At 39.1% G+C, this 16231-nt stretch overlaps 2 protein-coding genes and 2 long non-coding RNA genes across 5 annotated transcripts in view; 1 reads left to right on the plus strand and 3 right to left on the minus strand.

The window, feature by feature from the left end:
- smpd3 (sphingomyelin phosphodiesterase 3) overlaps positions 1-2448 on the minus strand; it is a 43177-nt gene extending 40729 nt beyond the window's left edge. Inside the window, exon 1 of the mRNA XM_077516239.1 lies at positions 2242-2448. The gene's annotated coding sequence lies outside the window, so the exon portion shown is untranslated. The remainder of the gene's footprint in view (positions 1-2241) is intronic.
- Positions 2449-3341: 893 nt separating this feature from the next.
- On the plus strand, positions 3342-4662 carry LOC144016716 (uncharacterized). Its single transcript, XR_013282983.1, has 3 exons — positions 3342-3600; positions 4040-4270; positions 4542-4662. It is a non-coding gene; the product is annotated as an uncharacterized LOC144016716 (long non-coding RNA).
- LOC144016717 (uncharacterized) lies at positions 3844-6324 on the minus strand. Its single transcript, XR_013282984.1, has 3 exons — positions 5912-6324; positions 5458-5544; positions 3844-5376 (listed from the first exon to the last, which is right to left on the minus strand). It is a non-coding gene; the product is annotated as an uncharacterized LOC144016717 (long non-coding RNA).
- Positions 6325-10686: 4362 nt separating this feature from the next.
- Positions 10687-14486, minus strand: LOC144016718 (olfactomedin-like). 2 transcript variants are annotated; one of them, XM_077518042.1, is made up of 5 exons: positions 14379-14486; positions 13367-13528; positions 13029-13241; positions 11753-11885; positions 10687-11648 (listed from the first exon to the last, which is right to left on the minus strand). In XM_077518042.1, exons 1-5 carry the CDS (start codon positions 14415-14417, stop codon positions 10804-10806), a joined length of 1392 nt encoding a protein of 463 aa, XP_077374168.1. In that variant the 5' UTR covers positions 14418-14486; the 3' UTR covers positions 10687-10803. The 2 variants fall into 2 exon arrangements, with proteins under 2 accessions (XP_077374168.1, XP_077374169.1); XM_077518043.1 differs by having other exon boundaries at positions 13367-13525; positions 14379-14425.
- Between the last annotated feature and the right edge of the window lie 1745 nt (positions 14487-16231).

Here is a 16231-nt window from a genome sequence, read left to right on the forward strand (position 1 = left end):
GTTGTTTTTTAATGTTGTAAGTGTCCCAAAGACGTATTTATACGTTTTTGATTTTGTTTTGTTTTTTATGTTAGAGCATACAGAAGAAGGCTTTGATGCAGCCTCTCAACTGTAAAGAATGGTTGCAGAAATGGTAGTTATTACACAAACACCAGCTGGTGGCAGCAGAGCAAAGGAGGTCAACCAGGGCCATCTAGAAAAAAAGCTAAATTACTTAAAATTTTAAATAGATTTGTGAAAACTGATGAAACTTAGCTCTCTTCTAATGCTAATTGCTGCAAAACGGAAACAGATAGAAACATACTTTTTTCCCTGATTAAAGAAGAGACTTTAATCTTTCTTCTTGGTATGTACCATGCTTTTATAGCAATTGAACACAATATTCTGTGGGCCTTGCAAAATCAGTCAAAACCCAGTAAAACAGCCGGTAGCGAACGGGATTGCTTCTGTGAAAATGGCTGGGAGTGAATGAGTTTTTAAAAGCGTAACTTGCCTGATCATCAAATATGCAGTCCGCATTATCATTTTATATGTCCACATTTACTGATGCTTTAGCTCCTGTACTAAGGTGCAGAAACCAGACCCTCGGCTATCAGGTGTCGTGGGTCTCCATCCAACCTATCCGCTCTCTTACCAGTTCACTGGACACTAAATGATCACTTTAGAGACTAAGCACTGTTACCAATTATGGAGATATGATCATGTTTATGTTGTCAATGTTTATTCCATTTTGAAGACTTTTTTGATACCCTTATCTTTCCTTATCTTTAAAATATTGTAATATTGTGATTGTTACTGATTACAACGACATACTGTATCTTGTGTGTTTTGCTGCCCAAAGAGATGGCAAAGTGCCTTGTGTAATTGAAGAGGCCAGCACTCAGTTCCTCTGATGCGGTTTAACAGTGCAGAATGTTGAACTTGCTGAGGGCTTTTAATTGCAATATTAATGGCGTTCAATCAAAGAGATTTGTTAATGCGCCTGAGGGTTAACAACAGGAAAATAATGCCTCGATGACGAACAGAATTTTGACGAGAACAGCCAACACAAAGCACAGTACGTGACAGCCTGCAAAGGTTAGTGTCAAGATTATGTTGAAAGATGTCGACATATTGCATAACCTTCTGCTTCTCCTCAAGAAGGATTTCCTAAAGCCATTATTATCAACACAATCAAAAGCTATTATGGTGTTCTAATTGAATCCCAAGCTTTATTATATCTCAATATGATTATTGAAGAACTGGACTTCAGGACCAGTAATTCATAGGAACAAACCCTCCAGAAAGAGAGAGAAAAAAAACAGATTGCTTCTACACTATTATAATTATTATATCATTAGATTTTTATTTTCACCCTAGAGTACACAGAAGACTGCCCTGAGATAGGACTAATGTTGACAACAGAGACATTCAGTAACACCTGAGTTAGCATGAAACGACTCTTGCAAAAACAGTCTGAGGTCGTGCCTCATGGTTACACTGGTGCATGTGACCTACATGAAAGGAGCTCTGAAAAGGGAGGATGCACGTCGTTGGGAATACATTTACCAGCTAACCTTTTCGAGCCTTACTCGTCTTGTACTCTGAATTTGGGGATGAAAAGTGTTTTTCAGACCTTATTGTCTGGAGGAAAGACAAACTATTTACATTTAATTGTTTCTTTCTCTGTGATATCCTGTTGGTGTGGCTGTATTAAGAAAGGAGAAGCAAAAAAAAAAAAAAAAAACACTGGGAGGAACCAAATGTATTTTTTCAGCACAATGTGCAACCACCCCCCCCACCCCCACACCCCCACCCCCCCGCCCCGCCCCCCCACTCCCCAGCTGATGATGTGCCCTATGGAAACAAAAATAACACGAGTGGGCACTGTAATATTTGTCTTACTTTGATTATCTTTCGCTGGTCTGTACCCACGCACGAGAGAGAAAAAATAGGAGCGAGAGAGAGAGAGAGAGAGAGAGAGAGAGAGAGAGAGAGAGAGAGAGAGAGAGAGAGAGAGAGAGAGAGAGAGAGATGGGTCATGCAAATATGAATCAAATATTGAAACCCCGGCGGTTCCGCCGAGCTTTAGGCGCGGCGGCTGGAGGACCACTGACAAATGACACGTCACATAATGCCTTTTAACATAAGAGCGAGCTGAGTTGACTGGAAGGAAAAAAAAATCGACCGTTCATCACCAGCAACAATCAATCAATTGTGCTCAATTTAAAAAAAAAGCACGAGAAATATAAAATGACTTACCGTATTTTGGGAATCTCTCCTCCATTTGCCGAAGGCAAAGTGTGCGCCGTGCGTGCGCGCGCGGTACGTCGCCTCAATGAACGGGTCAGTGAGCGTGCGCGAGTCCAACCTTCCCGAAACAGCAGCTGGGCAAAGACCGCGTGAGCAGCAAGACTGAGCGAAGGAGAAGGACGACGAGCGTTATCTGTTCAGCACCTCACGGCTTCGAACAGCTCCCAAATGACGTCACTGCCTGGCCACGACGCCACGCCTACTCTCACATTGACCGTCCCAGAGAGAGAACTTGGACCATTAACAAAGAGAAGCTGAAAAAGTAATAGTAACCATTAAAGAATTACACCCTATATGTATAACGATAATCCTACCTCATAAAAATGTAAGAAATATGACGGTAATAAAGAACAATGATTAACAACAATGATTTATTGAGGAGAACAAATACATTTTCACACAAGTTCTCAAGCAAACGTAATAGTCTGAGACCAGCAGTCGCTGTATCTCTCAATTGTGTAATATTAAATTTTAAATACAATTCTGCTTGCTATGTATTATTCATAACAAACCAAACAAAAGAAATATTTTGAGTCTCTGTAGCTGTTTAACAGGAACAGACAATCAATAGTACAATCAAATTGCTCATATGATATTTATGACGGTGTTTGTGCACCGATCGAAGCATTTAACTATTGATATCGCTGCTGGTTTAATACGTCTAATATGCCAGCACTACGTTGCTACTATGCTCTAATATGCTAATGTTTGTCTAAAATGACAACTTCTTGATGATTTATAACGACAATGACCTCAGTGTAGATACAATGTACTTCGAATAATCATGTTTATCTAAAATGACAGCTTTTTACATAAACAATTAATAATTAATGCAAAATGATGTAAAAAAATTTCATTTTAGATCATCATGAATATTATCAGCATATGGTTTTTTTTTCTTTTTTATTGGGGGGGGGTCCGGTACATCATACATGTAAATGATGAGTTGTATTGTATGATTAGTCATGTGTCTGATTATGACTGCTACTGAATAGAGACTCCTTGTGCTATAGGTCGCTTGCACATGTCGTCACTTCCGCCTCGGATTTCTCGTAGTCGCCATGCTGGGTGGCCTCCATTTACGTAGCGATTCGGTCTAACACGTATCTATCATGTTTGTTTTCTGCGTTTAAAATGGTACATTGTTGCTGCATCGTTGGCTGTTCGAACAAAGCCAAGGGGGAAAATGGTCGGTCTTTTTTCCGAATTCCGAAAATAACTAGGAACCAGGGCCTGGAGACAGGAGTGCGGACTCCGGAGGGAAGTCGTTACTTTGGGCTCGTGTGTGCAGCGATCACTTTGTGAGCGGTAAGCTTGTTTACCTTTATTTAATGCATGAGGATTAATAACGTTTCGACCGCCCATATATGGGCAAGTTGCTTATGTTTTGGATTCATGAGCAAGCAAGTTCGGTAGTACAAGCTGGCTAGCGGACGTTAGCCGAAAGCTAACATCGAACATTTTCACCCAAGTAGTGCCAGTGCAAAGTGTTTACTGCTGAAATTGGATTGATTAGTCTTGGGCTCTTAATGCCGATGACATGTTTTTGGTGGCAAAATGTAAACTTGGAAAAAAAAGAGACAGAAGGGGCTGATGCAAGAAAACAGACCCCCGGGGGTGATGCAAGAAAACAGAGCCCCGGTAGCCTACACATCATGCTAAAGAACTTATTCACGGCCACCCTACTGCGGTAAAATAACCAGTCTTTCCATATTTTATTTGTTTATATATTTGTTTATTTTAACAGGTCGCCCTGCGCCCGTTTTTCTGTCCAATCATCCCGACTGGGCTCCAACATTAAAGTTGGGTCCCAAGTTACAACATCTATGTCTCAGCCCAGTCGGTGCCAAGATATGAACGTGCACAGGAGAGACAAGCAAAGAAAAGACGACTCGAAGTGGCAGAGATTGTTGCAGTTATGCAGCCAGATGGCTCCAGTAACCTGTACCCTCAAGTACTGCTGACATCATTGACTCTGGTATGCCACTCAGAATTCATTACATGATATATTGTATGCATGAGTGAATGTATGTGTTTGTTTGTGTGTGTACACGCACCTTATATTTTAGAGACATTTGGAAGTGTTTATAGAAATAAGTATTTGCCTGTAGCAATGTTCATACATTAAAAAATGCAACAAAATGTGTACATTTCTTTTACACTGACAAAAAAACTATACTACTTTACTATATTAAACCTATTACTGGTACCGTATTTTTTTGTGATTTTTTCTTTATTTTTTTCTTTAGGGATCTCATGCCACACCGACTTGATTGCCAATGACATGATGGAAACGAAGGCGAGCATCAAAGCATTGGAGGAGGACAACATGCGACTGTTTGGCGCTAATAAAGGCAGCGTTTATACAAATTCTATTGTTGGGTTTGTTTACAAAGCTATACATAATACAAATGACAGGATTTGACTCAATGTGCAATATGGTCCCTCTTAAAGTAATGGCATAAATCTCTATTATTTCTAAAAGCACAAAAAATGAAGTGAATAATGATTAGATGTAGTAATTTCAGGGTTAAAAATTGAACTGTTAATTAATGTAGTTTATTTTAGCACAGGTGCCTACCATCCTGAGATGACGGTATGATGTAATGTTGATGGGGTACGCAATGACTTTCATTATACTATGTACAGAGGAAAAAGTTGCTCTCTTTTAAATTTGTTTAATGTAAGACAAGTACCAGTACTGTGTTACAGTTTTCCCAATAATCCTTGTTTCACACTTGTCACAAAACCACTGTCCTTTTGGCAGTCTAGATTGGCACACTTCAAGTGATATCATTTGATTTTACAATCTGCTGCAGCACAAAAAACTACTTTATTCCGCATCTTTGAAGTACATGAGCAAGTGGTAGGTGACAGCGGCTGAGCAGGAACACTGGAAGTCCACTGCTGATCTAGTAAATGCTCTCCCGAGCAGTTCAGGTAAGGAGGGGACTTTGGGGGAAAAAAAACTCTGGCTTTTCCAGCTGGCCAAAACGAGCGATCTGGGTGGACTCGCTCAATCACACTTTGTCCACACCACAAAGTCGCAGAAGTCCGTCCAGTTAAACTCATCTGTGCCTGAATCTGAAAATATTACAAACATTGTAATGAAAATATGAAACATAGAATTAAATAAGAAACTACAAAAAGTAAAGCAATACATACCTGGTAATACTATTGGTGTTGTCGTGACAAGTGATGGGAATTGTTGCCATCTGGCACCAGACAGAAATTGGGTGTTGTGACAGCCTCCTTAACCGTGAGATCATAAGAAAAGCTGTCAGTATGCTCAGTAGTTACCATGAACACGTTTTATTATACTGGAGACTGAAACTAAAAATACGTCCTCTGAGAGTGGTTAACCTTAACCATTTAGAATAAGTTGATTAAGTAACATGTAACTAGTGAAAGGGTAGCATTAAATTTAATTAAGCCACGGGGAGGCTGTGCAGTTACTTTTTATTCTTATACGCTCTGCCATATTTGCCTGTTATAAAATGATTAGAAAAACCACATCAGGTAAACCCAGCTGTGCATGTAAACACAATGATAACAGGAAGCCTGAGAACAAATCAACATTTTTGTGTGCAGAATTACCAACACCATGTGGTTTACTTACGTGCAACAGCAACCGTTTCTTCTGATGCGATGTTAAAGTTTACACTCTGTATCCACCCGCTTACAAAATAATTGTAAGCCTCCAGGGATTTGTTGGCGTGTTATGGAGCATGTTGTCAACACGAGGTAGGGAAAGATGTCCAGAGATGTCACATTTGGCCAGCAAGCTTTCTCCGTCAAAAAAAAAATCACCCTTGGTCAGGACGTAATTAGGATCAATCCCGCCACACAGAGACACCTTCTGCCTGTATCGTTGTTTTTGATCTTCCGGTAAATCGTGAAAATACTGCGAAAATTACATCAGGTTGATGAGCTCTACCGTGTAACTCGCGAGTGTACCTTGTGAACCGGCGGACACCCAATATGGCGCCCGAAGGAAAAACTCCCATGATGCATTACGATGTGCAAGCGACCTATTGCTGGGCTGATACTACTGTACAGTACACTTGCACTGACTGTACTAATTACTGCTCCTTGGCCTACTGGGGAACATTTTTCCCAGTTTTGGTCAACCGCAAAGGCGTGTTCCGAAGGAAAACATGCTGCGTCTCTTATTTTCTCTCTAGAAAACTGTTGACTCGCCATTTTTATGTAGCAAACTGTGTGGCGTTTAACCACTACATCTTCCTTGCCGTAAATGTGCTCTTCCTTTTTAATCTACTGGTTTGGAGTGGGACAGGAATTAAAATATGCAAACTTTATGTCTCAGTGTGTCTATCACAAGGGTTCTACTTTCTCTTTTTGTCTTTTTATCGAAAGCCATAAAAACAAGGTAAACATAATTTGGGTCTGGGAAAGGATCATTTTTCTTTGCATACATTTTAACGAGACAAATTGCTTCGCCAACAGTTGGTGGTGGCAGTGCAGAAACGCTTCAGGAAATGTCTTTTGGGCTCAAATTGTGTGTGTGAATACCCTTCGCCAGATGGACCCATCAAAACACAAGCGCAGGCAATCTGTTTTCATAGACTACAATTACCATTTGCAGCATTGATGAACAACGTGAAGGTTTCACTTGGAAAGACATTTTCAATGTTTTTGTGCGTTCAGGTTCCAAACATCATTGTAGTGAAAAAACAGATTACCACGATAATGGTGTTCAGTCATTTTATGTTAAGTACAGATTCGTTTAAATACCTCATTCAGAAGTTGTGTTACCATTTAGAGCATTGATGATATTTTTTTAAAGAAATTTTAAGTGTAACATGTTTTAACTTAAAGAAAAATGTACCTTTTTTTTTAACATGAAATTTCAACTTCTCACTGTAAATATAAAAATGCAGATGGACGGATTGCTCTTTTTTTTTTCTAAAACATAACTTTGTTTTTTTTTAATTACATGGCTTTGCGTGGTCAGTGTCTAACATGCACACAACACCCACACACATAGACATGCACAAACACAAACGTAAGTAAAGTTAGGTTTGTGAAATGCAATAGTATCTAGTTAACAATGACGAATACATGTACCTTTAATATATTTATTATATTCAACGTGTTCATAGCTATGCAGCTGTGAATTACAAAAGTGAACATTAAAACGATCCCATACACTCTCAGAACCACAGAAACACACACCACACAGTTTTCCCATCCACATCCACCCAGTCATTTTCAGCAGAGCCCGTTTCCAGGTTTTCCTCAGAATAACCTTTCTGCAGTAATTATAACTTTAAACTCCAAGGCGCCTTGTCATTACAAGGTCTCATTTAGCAATGTCAATGACTCCACCCTTTGCATTGGCTCCCTTACTTCTTTTCTGTCCGTTTCGGCTTTGCTTTGTTTCATTCATTTTCATCCTTTCCAATACCTTGGCAGTTTTGTCACAAAGCTCCAGCCTCATAATTTAATAAAAATGTAAGAACAATCTCTGATTAAACTTTAAATTCAAATTCACGTCCTCTTGGCAAGCTCCTAGCTTGTACGAGCTATCCAGTGGTCATGTCCTTTGCATACTTTATAATGTGGTTTGTTTCCCACTTTGCATTACAGTAGTGGTCATCTAAGAAACAATAGTGGACGTTAAGCCTTTGCCATTGTGGGGATCTAATGCTCAATGAGGGAGTGGCTTAATGCAAATACAAAAATAAAATAAAAAATCCATGCTGAGCAATAAGTAGCATTATAGCAAAGCTGTTTGTTTCTCTTTCTCATCCAAAGAGTACGGCAATGAAACAAAGGCAATACAATAACATTTTCAATGAAACATGGTGTATTTTGTATAGATGAATGCTCAGTCAGCCTTTCCTATGTGAGAGGTTGGGACCGAAAACGGTTTGAGGTGTCAGTTACCTTTAATGAGTCATTTGATTGATTCAGAGAAAATACTAGTACGAACTACCTTGCAACTATAATGGCTGCACTTTTCTCGTTAGTTTTCACACTAGATTTTAAGTGTTTAGTAAGTTAGGACTGTTACGGTGCCGGCAAGGTCACTTCCTCTTCCACATCATACATTTTTTATGTGTGACCGAAGTGCCCTGCTTACAACTCTCTAACAGTGAAGCTATGTTGGTAATTCATCTCAGTAATAGAGGCATATGGACAGATTACATCTAGAGGCTGCTTAATGCTATTGGAAGATGGATGATGGGAAGGTTGTCTTGAGTGGATTAACATAACTCTGTCACCATGTATTTATTGTCATGTGCAGATAGAAATCCAATGATGGCCTACTATTTGTTAGTCTCATTTTGTCTAGTTATTTTTATAGTTCTATACAGTTGCAAGAATCGCTGTTAGGATTTAAGCAATCAGAAAATAACTATAAATTACCAATCCCTGTAATGTTTTCTCAGATTATCATTGCCTTAATACAACATTGTAAATCATTAGTGTACATTGAGAGAAAAATTGCAAACACCAGCAAATTTGCAGATGACGTTTTAATATAGTGTAAGGCAAGGTAAGTGTAAAATAGAAGGGCTAATAATCCACAGACAGATTAATTAGTTCTATGAAAATGAATGGAAACACGGACACGTCCACAAGCTATTCGAAAAACCTCAAAGTTGTAGTCCTAATTGCGAGGCATGACACACAAAGCCAATGTTGGTTACACAGTGTGACAAGAACGCCAATAAACGTAAATCAAGGTAGTTTTGCATTGAAAAATTTATGTGGAATCCAATTTACTCATAGGCCAGGTTGCTCAGGCACAATTTGCACTGTGAAATCATTTTCCTCAACTCTTGTCATACTTACAATTTAGGAACAGCTGTCTGAAAGACGAAATTAGAGGATTCAAAATGTTACAAAGTCACAGTATCTCATTACAGAACACCCTCGTCCATTTTCCATTCAAAGACACATCAAATCAGCATAACCACACAGAGTAAAGAGTAGCTCTTACGTTCTGTTCTAAGCACGATTGCTGTTTGGGTTTCTGCAATGGTGCAGGGAGCAGCCCTGTCATTATGAGAGCAGAGCTTTGGGCGTAGCCTATCTGAGCAGAACCCAGCCAGAAACTTAAAAAAAAAAAAAAAAAAAAAGCTGTCGTTGCTGGAGACGTCAAAAGTGGCTCACATTGCCCCCTAGTATACTTTTCCTTGTACTGTTATAGATTGCTTGTTATCATTCGTCGCAATTTCTCACTGAGGACAACAGTACAATACATGCGGAAGGAAAGCTCAGTATTTCTGCTGTCTGAAGCGCCCACTTATTAATGCGCTTTTTGGCGCCCTCTGGTGGCAAAACTGTTGCATAGCCTACTTCAAGTTTTGGGTTGACGCCCTTCAGAGCGTTTATTTATTTTATTCTAACGTTTTCACTCTCAAATGAGCTCAAAATCAGCATCACAAGTTTTCCTTTGCATGTAATATTAAGTGGCTTGAATTGTTTTAAACAGACTGAATCTGTGATCCAGGGCTTTAACTGACATAAATTCACTTGGTTTTTATTTTACTTTATTGTTTTTTACTTTTCTCAACAAATCAAGCATTAGAAGCATTATACGGAATAATAATATAAACTATTTATATTACCCTAGTGATGAGATTCACATGACTGAAACATGACCTCCAGGGCAACACTTCCAGTTACAAGGTACATTTCAGTCGAGTGACACCAAATATTGAATCTACTTTTGGTCATCATAGATATTTTATGCATGTAGTTGAGTTGCCTTGTGTATGAAATGTGCCATACAAATAAACTTGCCTTGTATTTGGATGAAGTTCAATCAATCCAAGTCCATGTTGAAACCAAAAGCAGAAACATTTAGCCACCAAGAAAAGAAAGAAATTGAAGGTTAAAAAAAAAAAAAAAAAACCTCACACTGGAGTCTTACATTTATTAGGCAATCATCTGAACATTAGTCACTGACGACTGGACAAACTGTTCATACAGTCATGCCACTTAAACATTGATAAATGGCTTTCAAAACTAGCAACAAAGATTAGAACATTAGAAAAAAAAAAAAAAGGATAATTTTATACTCGGATATCAACTTGCCAGAAATTTTCCACGCTTCTTCTTTGAAAAACTGTTATTCACTAAAATGCAGCACCAATTCATTCATTTAAATTCTGGAGGATATAATTTTACAGTAAAGGGTGTTCAATATGGCCCTCATATATGATATTTCAAGATTATGAATAAATTATCATCATGTGGTACAGGAAAGAACATTCAGATACTACTGTATTAATTTTTTTCTCCTCTCCTCCTGGGTGCTTTTCCTCACAGGGTTCTTCTGTGCCCCGCCATGTTGTGGTTTGCGCGTGTGTTTGTGGGTACGATCATGGGGCTATGGGGGGGGGGGGGGGGGGTGGCTTTTTCTTTTTATTGTATTATGGAAGTTTTAATTGTTCTGCACTTTGAGTTGCATTTGAATGTATGAAAGGTGCTATATAAATTAAGTTTGATTTGATTTGATAAGATTTGCATTCAATTTTAAAATTGGGTTTGATAGGCGAGAAGATATCCATCGTTGTACATGTAGAGCTGCCTGTTGACTGGGTTGTAACTCAGACTCGCAACTCCCTTACTGATTTTCTCCATCGGCATTGCAAGTGTATTGTCCTCTTTGCCTGTTGCTGTATCAAAGGCGTAGAACACCTCTTCGTGGAAATCATCCAAAACGCGAGTAGCATACAGCACACCGCATTTCATGAACGCGTTGGTCGCTGCCTTCTTGAACAGCCTGGTTTCCCACGTCTGTGTGATATTGAGCGTTTCGGCCTCACTGTCCCATGACAGTTTGCTTACCACCAGATTACCGTGGCTACCTATGGTGGCATAGATGACCCATAGCCCCGCCTCATCGACTTCCACATCCACATCACTGGAGGTCCGACAGTCAAAGTAACAATAAGGGAACTTTCTGTAATCCTTCCCAAGTCCGGGAAGTTGGACCCTCGTGACAGCCTTGTTGCTCAGGTCATAGCGGCAGACATCTGCAGAGTCGTAGCAGTGATAGTACAAAGCCTCTCCATACAGGACAGCACTGGGGCCTTCCACAGTATTGGCATGGGTGTTGGATGGAGCTAGGGTCAAATCTTTGTGGTGTGCAGAGGCCATGAAGTCTTCGTAAGATTGGTATATTCTCAGGATATTGCCTGAGATGTGGTTGTTAAGCAAAGGCTGAATCCAGAAGATGTTTTTCAGGTCTTCGCTGTCCATTTGGGCTTGTTGGCCCCATGAGCCAGCGATGATATTTTTACCATACGGACTGAGTTTAGTGATGACCGGTGCACTGATGTTGTTCATTAAACCCTTGAGGCAATAACTTTGATGACCTAGAAACAATTAAGGAGATGAAAATCATATTGTAAACTCAAATTGTTTAAAATTATGGGTACTTTGTAGCCATACAAACACGAACTTCAAACGATGATAATACCTTTAAAATCTCTGGGGATTGACAAGCACGACTCAACACTGTTTTTCAGGTAGCGGAGTCTCTCTTTTACAGTCTTCATGTTGATTGAGTTCACCATTTGCATCTTGTCAACGTCTTTTCGCAGTTTGTGGACCTACAGTGCAACAAAGGTTCTGTTATACTGTATATACAGTCACTGACAACTGTACATACTGTTGATACAGTCATGTCCCTGAAAGAGATATTTGACTTATTGAGTCATTTTCAGCAATAGTCAATATTTTGTCCGAAATGAATTTGTTAACTTATTGAACGACTAATTATAGCTCACCTGTTTTCTCATTTTTGTCATGTGATTGAGCTGTGATTGATCATTACCTGAGCAACTGTGATGCCATTTTCAATCAATAGCAAGTGGCAAAATGGCCGCCCCCCTGAGACGGGGTTGGGCGTGGCATGGCTGTGATTGACTGCAGTCGTGAAAACTAAAATCTAAATGTCTATCCTCTGAAAAGCTTTGCTAAATAAACGAACCAAATGCTATGCTAATAAATCACTACGTAGCAACTGACTTCACGTGTAACGAGAGGACAAACAGCCAGATTGTGTTTATCCCAGTGTTTAACCTTAAGATGGCGCCAAACCCACAGTTTTTGCCCTAAATTCAAGCTTTCAAAATACATGCACTAAAATGGCAAAATAATTACCAGGGCATGTAAACAGCGTTGTTAGACACCAGTTTATACAATTTATGATCAAAAATAAAATAAAATAAAATAAAATATAAAAATGTTGATCTAGTATTGAGTACCTCTTTAAATACCAATTTTAATTGAACCAGTATTGTTCGAGTCGTGTCTTAATGGGGTATATGCCACGGAAGAGGCGGGGCTGTTTTTGCACATCACGGAAGTCGGAAGTCCCGCCTCTTCCGTGGAATATACCCCATTATTGTATTTTATTATTTACTTATTATTTACCCATTATTTACTTGGTTGTTGGAACAAGTTTTGCAAATTTACTGAAATGGTGAACAGTTGTACATGTGCATTCAAAAGTTTAGAGAAGGTCAGTTTAAGTTCACCTGTTTATTTTAGCAGTTTTTTTTTTTTTTTGTTTCATCCTGAAATTTCCCACCAAATATTACACACTTTTTGTGAGTGGCCTATATATTCATGTGCTCCAGACTTTTAAACAGATTTTCTAACAACGGAGTAAAAAAAAAAAAAGAAAAAAAAAAAAGAAGATCATATTATATTACCATTTGTTGGTTGCTACTGTATATGGTCTGTCATACCTCTTTTGATATTTTTGTTGTTTCAGCGTTGTTCACTTGAAGGGACATTGTTTTAATATCGGCCTCCAAATTGTTGAGTTCTTCACCCAGTTGACGCAGCAATAAGGCAGCATAAATGCCCTTATCATTTAGGTACTGGTAAGGCTCCAGCCGCGCTGTTATGTCATCAACTACTGCATGGAACTCAGGCAGACGCTGATTTGACAGATGCACCTAATAGAAAAGAAACTATTTGGTAAGAGGTTTGTTGAAAACAAAATCCCAACTAGGTACTGTAAACATTCCTATTTAGTGAACCTGAACAGTCGTCTGTTGTAGGTGCGTTTCCATTACTTTACCTGTTCTTGTAGCCGTGTAAGGGAATCCTCACAAGATTCCACTTGTTGCAGTGCGGCCTCGTACTTCTTAGCTGGGAACAACCACATGTTGGTGTTCACCTCACATGCACATGAGCCATTTTTCATCTGACCCGACACATGTTGAACCTGGCAGTTACTCTGCTATCAAACAAAGTAAGCAATGTTAGACAAAGGCCTTGTACTTAATAACAAAAACTACAAATTGCATGAGAACGCTGAAAAACACAATTACTAGGCCAAAGAAATAAGGACTATGACACTATATAGCTCAATATTAAGTTGTTACATTACTAGTGCTGTCAAAGTTAAAGCGTTAACTAATTAATCACAAAAAATTATCGCGTTAATCATTGTATTACCACAGATTAATCACTCTCTTAATTTTGACCGCAGATGATCCTTTTTAGCAACAGTGAATGGTTACATTAAAGGTAGCTGTTGAAGTTTGAGCAATAAACATAACTACATGTATTAAAGTAAAGCATTTAATAAATGTTTACATATGCCGTAGGTCATTTTTTTTCCCATTTTAAATTATGCAAATAATTAACTGATTAGAAAAAGCAGGATGAGCATGTGCAGTGGATATACATTTTTGAAGACGTCCTCATAACATTAAATGTCGAAAAAATTAACACAAAACAGGTGCGCTTCAAATTTAGCGGGCAAAATATGTTGGGGGAAAAAAAGCCTTTTTAAGTCAGTGATTAATCATGATTAATCAAAATTCTAAGATGTGATTAATCTGATTAAAAAATGTAATCGTTTGAGAGCGTTATACATTACGTAATAATAATAATAATAATAATAATAATAATAATAATAATAATAATAATAATAATAATAATAATAATTATTATTATTATTATTATTATTATTATTATTATTATTATATATTTGACCATTTACATTTACACATTAAAGCAATGAAGTACAATTAAATGAGTGGAGATACTTTAGTTAACATCAGCACAGAACAGACGATACTTACCGGCACCTCGGATACCAGTAGGAATAGCAAGAACAGCATGTTGCAAACTGAAGTAATGACGAGTGAACTGACATGTAATGAAGCTGTTACTATGACCGTACTACACTTCCTCCCACATCTCTTGTCTAAGCTCAACAAACCTGCTAAAAGATTGCCGACACTCAATTCTTGTTTCCACTGAGTCAGCACACAATCAATGAGATGGATGTGAAACTTGAAAATGGAAAAGTTGTGAATTTCATAATTGTTGTGAAACAAATAGCTTCCTTAAATTTTGCATTTTGGGAAATAACGTAAATTTCCCATGGTGGGAAACAGCAGATAGATTTTTCTTCTCACAACATTAATTATATTTAATAGAGAGTGGTAAGTGAGGGTTAGCGTTATCTAAAACATTTGCTGATTGCTTCAGAAGATTTCAAACACTGCTTTAAGTTTGGGAATGACAGCATACTTGTCACGATATGTGGAGTATGGATGTGGTCGATGGACCCAAAGGTGGAGAAACAAGGTAGAGAGACAGACAGGGATGGCTATATAAGGAACTTTATTGTCAATGAATTGGTTGGCAACCAGTTCAGGGTGTCCCCCGCCTACTGCCCAGAGCCAGCTGAGATAGGCGCCAGCAGCCCCCGCGACCCTTGTGAGGAATAAGCGGTCAAGAAAATGGATGGATGGATGGATATTGTCAATGAATAAGTACAAGACGGGATGGGGCGTGAAACAACAGGGCACCAAGACTTGAATGGGAAAGGGGAAGTTGGTTGACATGACATGACGGAACTCAAGCAGACTGGTCGCCATGACTGGACTGAACGTGGGGCGACTTTGCAGGACGTGGAACACTGGGCTTGGATGTGAGAGGCTTGGCTGGGACATAGAGAGGCTTGGCTTGACATGTGGAAACTTGCCAGCAAACGATACCAACACACCACACCAGGACAAGACAAGACAAGACAAGACAAGACAAGACAAGACAAGACAAGACGAGACGAGACAATGCTCCCACACCACATGAACAAACACCAATGTTAATGAGACACTAACAAGACACACCTGGGAAACACAATAGGCTGAGGGCACTGATTGGTCACACATACTTAAAAGGGAAGACACACGCAGGTGGACAAGGTTAACCATGACGAGACAAGGGGAGAACTCATGACAAAACACATAAAACCAAACAAAACCTAACCACACGGAACCAAAACATGACAATGTTTAGGGTTTCATTAGCAATGTGAGAAAATGGGCAGTTGTGAATCATTATTTTAATGTCCAATCTCCGTTAATGTTTTGCTTTTCCCCCCTTTGATTTCTGTTTTTGTTTTGCATTGCCACAAAGATGTACTGTATATTGTGCACACATCTTATTTGTGCTGTTTCCATAAAAAAAAAGGAAGTAAACCCCCCCACCGCCACCCCCACCACCACCCAAAAAATCTTTACAATATATTCTATTGCAGCCCTACTAGTCTAAATATGATATGCAGCAGTTTGTAATCAATATCAGAAGTCGGCCATTTTGCCACTTGCTGTCGAGTGAAAATGACATCACAGTTGATCAGGTGGTAATCACAGCTCAGCTTCAGAAAACAGGTGAGCTCTGATTGGTCGTTGCCTGCCTGAACCCTTCAGTCTACAAGTGGCAAAATGGCCGCCCCCTGAAATGAGTAAAAATGGCAGTCCATGGGAACGATGTGGCTAGGCTGCAGGCATGAATGTAAGTCGGCCAAAATCACCACGGTGGCGCCAACCGCTGTCAAACTTGTTCACCATTTTCAGGGTGGAAGCACACAGGAGATGTTGCATCATTTCACCCTTGCATTATTTTAATAATTATTTGAGGTAGT

The sequence above is a fragment of the Festucalex cinctus genome, chromosome 3 (assembly GCF_051991245.1).
Source record: "Festucalex cinctus isolate MCC-2025b chromosome 3, RoL_Fcin_1.0, whole genome shotgun sequence".
Classification (NCBI taxonomy): Eukaryota; Metazoa; Chordata; class Actinopteri; order Syngnathiformes; family Syngnathidae; genus Festucalex; species Festucalex cinctus.

Bases quoted from the DNA above. Each gene is read 5' to 3' on its own strand.
- LOC144016718 (XM_077518042.1), bottom strand. From the start codon at position 14,417: ATGCTGTTCTTGCTATTCCTACTGGTATCCGAGGTGCCG. The intron at 13,529-14,378 runs GTAAGTATCGTC...TTTGTTTGATAG, and splicing joins TACTGGTATCCGAGGTGCCG to CAGAGTAACTGCCAGGTTCA. The intron at 13,242-13,366 runs GTAAAGTAATGG...CTTTTCTATTAG, and splicing joins TTACACGGCTACAAGAACAG to GTGCATCTGTCAAATCAGCG.